Source organism: Argopecten irradians, chromosome 10, assembly GCF_041381155.1.
Source record: "Argopecten irradians isolate NY chromosome 10, Ai_NY, whole genome shotgun sequence".
NCBI lineage: Eukaryota > Metazoa > Mollusca > Bivalvia > Pectinida > Pectinidae > Argopecten > Argopecten irradians.
Genome location: NC_091143.1, coordinates 20,822,609 through 20,833,807, shown reverse-complemented (window position 1 = coordinate 20,833,807; position 11,199 = coordinate 20,822,609). Strand labels below are relative to the sequence as shown.

General features: G+C 35.0%; 1 protein-coding gene across 1 annotated transcript; it reads left to right on the top strand.

The window, feature by feature from the left end:
- Positions 1–518: 518 nt before the first annotated feature.
- LOC138333370 (uncharacterized) lies at positions 519–8,024 on the top strand. Its single transcript, XM_069281713.1, has 5 exons — positions 519–759; positions 2,037–2,103; positions 3,167–3,269; positions 3,621–3,747; positions 4,226–8,024. Exons 1-5 carry the CDS (start codon positions 583–585, stop codon positions 5,207–5,209), a joined length of 1,458 nt encoding a protein of 485 aa, XP_069137814.1. The 5' UTR covers positions 519–582; the 3' UTR covers positions 5,210–8,024.
- The last annotated feature ends 3,175 nt before the right edge of the window (positions 8,025–11,199 follow it).

The window sequence follows — 11,199 nt, the reverse complement described above, 5'->3', positions numbered from 1 at the left end:
TTGAATGAAGATCAAGGTCATTCATTTGAACAAAGCTGGTATAGCCCTTCATCTCCAGCATGTCACAGACCTAGTTATTTCAATAAATCAGGTCTCTAGGCCTCCTAGTTCTATTCTCAATTTTTAAGAAATAATGTTTGTTTGATTTATTAATGTCCTATTAACAGCTATGGTCATGTAAGGACTGGCCTCCCGAGTATGCGTAGTGTTTGTGTGTATTTTGTGCGAGGTGCGTTTTTTGGGAGACTGCCGGTATATTCGTGTTTTGTGTCTTCTTGTATAGTGGAACTATTGCCCTTTTTATAGTGCTATATCACTGAAGCATACCGCCGAAGACACAAAGCAACACATCCCAACCCGGTCACATTATACTGACAACGGGCGAACCAGTCGTCCAAACTCCCTGTATGCTGAGCGCTAAGCAGGAGCAGAAACTACCACTTTTATAGACTTTGGTGTGTCCTCGGCCAGTAGGACAGAACCCAGAGCCTTCCTTACAGGGGCGAACGCTCAACTAGCCTCTATTCACGCGAATCAACTTCCGGTTTCCGAAACGAGGCTGAGAGTGCTTCCTTAACAATCATGGACGCGACAGAAAGCGAGCGGAAACTGAAAACGAATTTTCATTGTTGCGTTCCGCATTGCAACGGAGACAGCAGAAGACACCCCAGCCTATCTTTTCATCGTCTTCCAAAGCATAAGGATGCCAAGAGGGAGTGGGTTGTGAAAATCAGGCGTGATGAGGGCCCTGATTTCCGGGTTAGTATTTATCTGTACAGTACTGGCAGACGACTCGCTATCGCATGTGCATTTATATGGTTACTCACACACTCGAATTTTCAAAATTAAAGTCATATTCAGATAAAAGATGCTAACCATGCATCATTTCACAAAATATTTCTTGCAAATTGGTGTGTAGTCGTAAAAATACACAGGCGATGGCGAGAATTACAATATACAATGTAACTGTACAATAACAATGACAGCATCAGAACACGACGGGACTCTTTTCTATAATTACGTCGTGTCCGACTCCAATGTTGCCCGTCAGAAGTTTCTTTAGATCTACATCGTACATGTTTTTGGATTTGTATACACTTAGGCCTACCTTATCTACAGGTACATGACAGGAGCTTGACGTAGTGTCAATATTAAATATAACATGTTAGATTGTACACTGTACAGTACAGTGAAAATATATAAAATAGATACCTACTACGGTATATAAAAACACTGTTTATTGTTTAATGTATGTTTATGCTATATATTATTGACAGAACAGCAATCTCCTGTGGTCCTTGCCTACAGATATATCTGTTACACTGTATATACAGTGTATTTATGATTCTTTTTTTTATATATAATTAATTAGGTGATCCACATTTTATAGATGTAAAGCACACCTGTAACTCGTAAGCCAAAGATCTAGATCCACTATATAGACTAACATATACATACGTGTATGGTTGATTGTATATTACCGGCATGATAAACACCTACAAATCATACATTAATGTACATGTTTATGTGTAGGTAATTGAAATACATAATAGGAATGTAGACAGAGATGAACTCACTCCACAAATGTTAGAGGTATAGCACAGCCGTACACGTATGAATCCTGAGGTTCAATTTCAACAGATTTTATTTCATAAAAAGTATGGAAAGTGATCAAACTACAGGCTAAGCCTATACAGGTTCTTTCTCAGAAGCTTAGGTTATTGCCCGTCATAAGTTTCACAATGTTGAGATCTAATATTAATAGATTAGCAGATGAGAGTCAAATCACCCAGAGGATAATCAACTGTTTACCTTTTTACAGTCCGCTTAACAATGAATTTATAAACTACCATTTGCCCCATATTTCATGATCAATGAACAATTTAAAAAATATAAGGGCTATGAGGATCAAGATATCTTTTCTCAGAGAGCATGTTCAGCTGTATAAACATAGTTATGTTATGTTTTAACATGTGATTTGATACTATTGTCTTATACATATGAAGTATATTAAATGCCGTAATTTTTCCTTGTAGGTTACAGATTCAACTGTTGTGTGCTCAAGGCATTTCAAAACAGAAGATATTGTGAAAAGTTTGACTGGTAATTGAATTTAAATCATGTGATAATACATTTAACTTATATTATGTTTAAAGGTTATTTTTTTAAAGATAATTATTTGAATGAGTTTGACTCAACATATAAATGTCAGGTTGAACTAGAGATGAGTCAGAGGACCAAATTGTTATACTTTTACTTTGTATTCCCTACTGTACACTCCTTCGGTCTGAAACTTCAAAACTTTTAATATATGTTGACAGAAAACTTGTTTATCAAAAGTGCATATAATAGCAAATAAGATTAATGCAACAATTTCAAACTTGAAATCAATTCTACAAAGTATAGATTTGTAGCGGGATTGGACTGGGTGGATCATCCATGACCAGGTACCTCAGTCTGAGTCGGTAGAGCACTCAGCTATTGGTCAGAGGGTCTCGGGTTCCAAGCCTGGTCTGGCCGGTACATTTCTCCTCTCCTGTTACAGTTTTTTTTATTAGTTTAACGTCCTATAAACAGCCAGGGTCATTTAAGGCTTGCAACTCAGAGGCGGAGGGCTTGTGGTAATATGTCGAGCCACCTGTTACAAATTCATGAATTCCTAAAGAATCTCAATCAATACTTTTCTAGTATTCTATGATTGCACAGAACGAAAGAATATTGGTGAAAAAAAAAAATTGCATCCTGGGTACAGAATCTGTTGACAAAGTTTTCAGTGGGTTTACTCGACTAAATTGGCTGAGTGAGCTACAATTAGTGAATGTGACATAAACAGTCAACATTTTTCGGGTGAAAAAATAATATGTTTTCACCATAAAGGAATATAGAGAAAACAAAGTAAAGGTATATCAATTATGATAATCCTAATTGGTCCTCAAAACTACAATTTAATTTGAGTTATATTAGTAACACATTTCATAATATGCTTTTTAACTTGTTAAGTCATAATTTGATCACATCATTGACAAAGTTTGACAATTTGACATTACTAACTCATAATAGGTAGAGTAATTTAATTTTAGAATGATCATTATTGCCATATTGTTTTTGCTTTCCTTCAGTAACTCATTTGAATAAATAAAATTAATTGTCTTCGAAATATTTTCAGGATTACGTAAATTGAAGAAAGGGACTGTTCCTTCCATTTTTCCCTGGACTCCAGACAATGTGCTTAGAAGATCTCCACGAAAAAGAACAGCAGCTAGTGACAGGTTTAAACTCCTTAATTGCACTGATCATGTACTGATAATCATGCAACCAGGTTTGATTTGCAAATTCAAATAGAAGCATTTAAGCATTGGTTGTGATATTTTTGACATGCATTTGTGTGTAACATATATTGGGAAATCTAGCATATCCAATGGTCTATAGGTATTGGGCAATGGCAATGTACATGTAAATATTTTGAAAAAAAAAATCTGAATTTCTTCAAACTTTTTAACTAAAGTACAAGACATTCTGCCAATGAGAAAATTACTAACACATGAGGCTTATGAAACTGCAGCAGCAGGTGTGCTCAGTGGGCTGTATATTTTATGTAAATGTACATTTTTTCTTTGCAGCAATGAAGGTTATACAAAAAAAAGTACATCTGTAACTGAGGTAGCACATTCAACTATGCCAACTAATCCCCCTAGTGTGGAGCATGACTACTGTGTCGAAAAGCCATCAAAAGATGAAGATATTGAGGTATCAGTAATTTGTTATCCATATTAGATATTATTATGTCCATGCTTTATATTTTATTTCACATCAATGCATTTGAAATTATGCTAATTGGTATCCACCCACTGACATATAATATAGGTAAGATGGTTTGTTATGTACACAAAACAGGCCGCTGTAACCTTCGATTTAACTTTGACTTTCAATTAAGAAAAAAACTTATACCACTTGTACATCAGATTGTATTATGTATATTATATATTTTGTTACCATGTATATGAGTAAAATACATGCAGTTTTATAACACATATGGTAAGGGAAATTCATGTGATTGTCTTGTTAAAATGGATTTATGAACTCCAGATTATAAGTAGATACCACACATAGGAGCAGCTACTCGTGGTAAGAATAATTCCATTTTAATTGATTAAAGGCACTATATAAAATATAGCTTACTTTCTATGATATTGAAATTGTATTGACTTTTTGTTTTACTTTCCAGGAGATGAAGATCCATATTGAAAGGCTGCAACAGAAGGTTACAGAACTCACCAGTAAAGTGGAGAAATTTGGGATTCAGAAATTTTCAGCTAATCCAGACCTAATCAATTTTTATACTGGCTTCACTTCATATGAAATTTTTTGTACTGTTTATAATGTTATCGAACCAACAGCTTCTAATATGATTCGGTGGACGCAGATTCAACGAAATTGCAATATTAATACTAATCCTTTTAGAATTGAATCATTATCATATGTAGATCAGTTTTTTATGTTTTTGTGTAGACTACGACAAGGATTTTTTGAAGAAGATTTAGCTCAACGTTTTTGTGTTTCGCAGAGCACTGTAAGTCGTATTATCATAACATGGAGTAACTATTTATACTGCATTTTAGGTTGTATACCAATTTGGCCAACAAGAGCTATTGTTCAGAATTTTTTGCCAGATTGTTTTAAACAAACTTTTCCTGATACTAAAGTAATTTTAGACTGTACAGAAATTCGTGTTCAGACTCCCAGTGCAAAAGTTCTAAATTCTCAAACTTATTCTAATTACAAATCTCACACAACTTTTAAAGGTCTGATTGGTATAACTCCAAATGGAGCTGTTTGTTTTGTTAGTAGATTGTACACTGGTAACATATCAGACAAAGATATTACCCAACGTAGTGGTATTTTAGATTTGTTAGAAGCAGGTGATGAAGTAATGACAGACAAGGGATTTTTGATACAGGATTTATTAACTCCAATCGGAGCAAAATTAGTTATTCCCCCATTTTTGGGAAGCAAAGGCAAATTTAGTAAAGAGGAAGTCACCAGAACACAACAAATAGCAAGGTTGAGGATACATGTTGAACGGGCAATAAGAAGATGTAAAGAATACCATATTTTTGATCAAGTTGTACCTTTGTCAATTGCTGGAACTGTGAACCAGATTTGGACCATATGTTGTTTACTCACAAATTTTCAAGGAAAGTTATTTTAACTTTAACAAAATTTATCCTCATACTGAATTATGTATACTTAGCTATTCAGTAACTATACAGTATCATAAACAAAACAAAAATTGTGATTGGTGTTTAAGAATACTTTTACATAGATATAATGTTCTATGCTTGTTTGTTGACTATCAATTCCTTTGTTTTAGACAAATATAAGTGGTTGGAAACTATGTCTAGATATTTGGTAATACTAATTGAAGGGTAAAATGTATGTATTTTCCACAAAACATGCATGCTGTATTTTACTTCAATTATCAGGCATTTTTTTATTTGCCTTTGACACGTTCAATTTTTTTCTATGCAATATTCAGTTTTTAACACACTGGGGTAAAAAGTAGCTGAAATAGAACATGTCTAGCTTGATCTTCATCTCATCCCACTTCCCTTGGTTGAAATTGATTCTCTCTAAATGATAATCATTTCTGCACATTACAAACAAATCACACCACTTGGCACCTGTGAGGCCCATTTGACCCATGATCTGATAATAGTAGTCATGTGTACTCTTCAGTTTGTATGTATTATCCACCAAAGATAAATACTTCAGATCTGTAATAGAATCTGCGTTTGGACATTTTATTTCTAAAAGTCCATGCATGGGGGACACAGATGGATCAATGACTTTTCTGTCTGGTGAAGTTCCTAAATGACTACAGGAAGGATTTATTACTAAACCGGCTTGGTATACATTGTTACCCGTTATTGTTGAATAAGATTCTGCGGCTTCCTGCTCATGTTCAATGCCAAATTTCATAGCAGCTGTTTGCACTCTTGTGCCTCTAAGTAAGGTTTCTGCAAGAACGGTATGATCTTTTTTTCTTGTGCAAACACGTTTAAACACTGATGACGTTAATCTGTATTTGCGAGCACTTTTCCAGTATGGATTTTTTGATTGTTCTAGAGTGTTTTTTTCTATATCAATACTGTCAGGTGTTGTTACAGCTAATCCTTGATACACATGCTGTTCTCCCATTTTCAACACAACTGAAAGACTATTATGACTCTCTGGCAATTCATAAGGAGGGTATGTTGGAAAGTTTGGGTGGTTAATAATGTTTGTGTTATGAGGAGATATCTTCTGCTGGTAGGACAAAACTGATCCCTTGGGGACAGGCCCAATTTTCGAGTCTGTGATTTCAACATTCTCCATTGTTTTTGGTAATAAAGTTTTTAACTGTACATTGGTAGATTCCAGTTGTGTAGAAAGATTGGTGAAAATACTTGCGAATGGGATGGGTTGTTGTATTGGACAGTAGAATTTGGATTTTACACCATCTGTTCTCTTTCGTTTCAAATTTGAAATTTTTTGAACAGTTATATCATCGACAGCCTGTGGTGCGACACCTTGCATACGCTGGGGAATATGCCATGTTTGAGGCATTGATGTTTTTGAAGCAACACATGGAATGGTTTTTAGGCTAAGTTTTTGATAATGATTTAATGTAAACAATAAACCGAGGATATGGCTGCATTGGCCTGAGCCTGCCTTACATGTGCAGTTTGAATTTTGAATCGAAGAATTCGAATCCAAGGTCAAATGTAGAGAATGAGGGGGGTCATTTTTCCTCATTGAAGGAAAGCACTTTCCTTTTATGTCGCACCCTAATCCTGTCGATAATGGTCTCACTGAAACAGCACAAAAGAAAATAAATTTATCAAGAAAAACAGATCCTTAGTTTAAAAGAAAATAGGAAGTAAATAAAGAAAAAAAATAAAATAAAATGAAAGTTTTGTGGTCATTGTGATAAAATATAATTAAGCTTTTTGCCTGTGTGCTGCTTGAATGGGATAAATGTTGTATTTATATGTTGAATGTTTATTGGAATTTTTGGTATTACATAATGCAGAACTCGGAACTGGCTACACATTTATTAATGTCATACGGAAATTATTAGGAGTTAACATGGACTAGGTTTTGTTCAGAGCTAGAGTCTGTCTGTGCTCTGTTCATTATCATCCTCATTGTGTAAACTTACCATTCAAACAGTTTGTTTTCATTAACTGAAAGCCCCGTGATACTGATATTTGGTCTGTAGACTGCTGGAATGCTACCAAGTTTGTTTAAATGAATGACCTTGACCTTCAATCAAGACTTTCTGTCAATAAAATCCTTAGAGGTGTAGTCAGATGACTGTTAAGGCACATTGAGTCTCTTGTTTAGATTTCTAACTTAAATTCATGGAAAGTTGTTATTCCAAGCTTGACATATATAGGCCTAATTATTTTTGTTTTGTGTCAAATGACTTTGTCTATTGTATTAACCTACTCGGTTACCATGATAGTGTAACTGGCTATTCTATGTTTTGATACCTAGAGATGTTCCACTGCTGACAAATGGTATTTTTTCTCTATCAAAAACAGGAGAAGACGTATAAGTTTTTTTCTTAAGTTACAAAAGTTACTAACTTTACACCATTACCACATTGAAAATTTTGAGCTTCTAATTTAAATTTATGTAATTGTGTCCCAAAAAAATCAATGGCACTAGGTCCTACATGTATATGGGATGAGGTACTAGCTGATCGCACATGCACCAAATGCGAAATTATTTTACATTACTTTTTGTGTTATTTATACAGATATATATACAATCAAACACCAATTATTGTTCAAATGATGAGTATGGTTTATGCTCTGTCAGCAGTGGAGCATCTTTAAATGAAACAGTTTTTTATGTAAAAATGAATTCCATAATCTTGTTTAGTTCCAAGTTATTACATGTATTATATTGTAATAGGTCTACTACACTGATACTTCCTGAAGTATTTTAAAAATAAATTTAGATATGAACACCTATAATACAGGTTGTCTTATATTTACTGATGTTATCTAATTGCCATTTAGTTGGCTATCTGCGCCATGCATCAAACAGACACATTTGCTTTCATTGTAAACGTTAATACTTCATCTTATGCCAGCAATGTACAGTAATACGCCAAAAATATGTACTGTATGTAGTAAAAAAAATGTTCAACCAAATACTTTTGGCACAATAAGTACTGCAGATGTTTTAACTTCATAATTGTGAAGCAGAATAGGTCAGTGTCGATCACCAGTGAGGTAGCTCAGTCGGTAGAGCATAAGGCTAGGGGCCACGGTGGCCGAGTGGTTAAGATGTCTCGACATATCACCACAAGCCCTCCACCTCTGGGTCGCGAGTTTGAATCCCACGTGGGGCAGTTGCCAGGTACTGACCGCTGGTCAGTGGTTTTTCTCCGGGTACTCCGGCTTTCCTCCACCAATAAACCTGGCACGTCCTTAAATGACCCTGGCTGTTAATAGGGAGGACGTTAAACTAATAAAACCAAAGCATAACACTAGGCCATTTTCGTTTATTCAGAACAATCGTTTAGACCGTTTGTAGAAGTCAATATTTCAAGTATAAATCCTGATGGACCTGCGGTTTTTGATACAGGCCTGTGAAGGCTTTGTCAAAGCTCGTCTGAAAACAGTATAAAATCATCAGGTTCGTCTTGTAATTCATAAACGAACAACTAGGTCCAACTAGTCAAACCACATAATCGAAAATGGCCCTAGTGTTCGGAGGGATTTCTGGGTTCGAATCCCAGCCTTTATTTTTCTCTCCTGTTACATATTATTGATAAATCTAAACTATTTAATAAAATGACACTAGTGTAAACTAAGTGTTATTTCACAATAGTTATGTTAGCATGCTGCTGTATGTTTGTCATCTTCATCTGACCATGTTTGTCACTCATGTTACAATCATGTCTTCGTGTATCTTCAGAAATTAACAAAAACTGAAGTGAAAACAAAATAAAATAAATTTAATAGCAAAACAAAACATTACAAGGACAGGGGTCAAGAAAAGCAAACTTAAAAATGTAGTAAAACAAAATTACAAAATGTATATACTCAACAATTCTGTACAATTTTTTTCCTTGTGAAAAACATACATTACATGTTATAACTAGGCCTATAAGCAAACTTTTTCCTGTCGCGTGTAGCCACGCCCACCCTACTTTCGTTTCATAAAGTCCGACAAATATCGCTTAAAACTGTTACTTATTCAACAATCGGTCATTTTAAGAAAAATATATAATAATTGATATATATTTACACTACTAAAAATACATCTTTCATACATGAATTCCATATTAAACATAGTCCAAGTAAACTCCAAACCACAAGAAACACCGTCACCGGTACTGGGTCAGGTCACGGGAGAGTTGGATACATAAAACACACCTTCAACTTCGTGAATGTAACCTTCGGCAAAATTGCTGTATCCCCTTTTCTTAGATTTCGATGGGACATCTTTCTGTTCCGCCCATCCCTCGATTCTAGCTTCGGAGATGGGTGGCACACATGACATCGCCTTTGTCCATGCTGGCTTATCAGCCGCCATGATGGAGAGATGTTATGTTGTCAGGGAAGCACCCTCAGCCTCGTTTTGGAATTTAATGGCGAAAGTACCAATGTTTCATGTTATACATGCATTTTAAGAAACTTCAAAGTTCAGATCTGTAATAAATTTTTAATGTTACCCATGTTATTATGACTGATTAATATCTGTAATATTTCATAATACATAAAACACTCGGGATAATTTAGGTAACAAAGTAGACTGCATAATAACCTGTTTTGCATTGGTAATGATGTTTCGGTAAAAATGAAATTGACTCAAAATCGAAATTTTAAAATCGGTTGCGTTACTGTATTTTCTAGAAAAAGATGGAAATGCTTAAGTGACAATTCCGTGTAAGAGTAGATTAAATTTGCACATACATCGGAAACAAAAAAAACCAGTTGTAAACGAAATTGAATTTTAGTTGGTTTACTGTGATATGCCAAAAAAAGTTCACTGTGGTGAAATGGGTGTGAAATTTTCAAACTCACTCACTGTACACCATTACTCATTGTGATCGAACGTTTTGTATTGCCGAGGTTTGCCCCTAGCAATTTGAGTAAAGCAACCTTCAGTCTAGATCTACTCAAATCGCTTTTTCAGTAGTGGTGTTTACCGTATCATCATCCAACGATAATCCAGGGGTTCCGATCACTAACGATCTCTAAATCCCTTGACTAGCTCATAGTAAAATTGAAGGGCAGCTCAGAGGAAACACACTCTGAACCAAAATACAAGGCAGCAAACTTTCTTTTGAAGACTACAGAGAGGGCGACGGCCAACTTCAAAGCCACACAGTCGACCACAGTGTTCCGTTATACGGCTCTTTTGGTGTACATCAAAGGGCTAAATTACCTGTTCTGTTCTGTTGCCTCCATTTTTACTAGTCCAGTGGTGTAGACATCGTTGGTGATCGGAACCCCTGGAGATCGTATTATTGTATGTTTTTGTCTAAAAACACAATTTCATCGACTCTTCGGTGGTTATAAAACTACTGTCCTTGTTTCACAAATAATAAACATTATTATATATAATAAGTTCTGCTATATATTTCCTACATAAGCAAATCAACCATCACCGATTTCACAAATCTCTCTTGCACAATACAGATTCGCTTTTTGCAAAATATCTGATTGACACATTTTTTTTTTTACTTTTACATAACACCTTTTTTCTCATTTAAACATCATGCTAGCTACACCTAAGAGCTAATTTAATATAACATGGATAGGACCACACAGCTTACTATCGCGCCATCGTACCATCGTGTGGGATGAGATTGGAGCGATGAGGCGATGGGCGCGATAAGACGGATAAAAGTGTACCCTATGCACCATTCGGCAAACTTCGGCCGATTCCGGTATCCAATACTTAGATATAGGCTATATATAGATATAGATATGAGATATCAATAAATAATGGATAGGTAAAAAACTAATTTATCTACAGTAGATTCTTAAGTCTAATTAACTCAAAAACTAATAAAAAAAAATATTTGTTACGGATTTTTTTCTGGGTGCAATTAATTGTTTTAATTTTTTTCTATCTTGGTGTAAAATTAGAAGCTCAAACTTTTCAATGTTGGTAATGGTGTGAAGCGAGCAA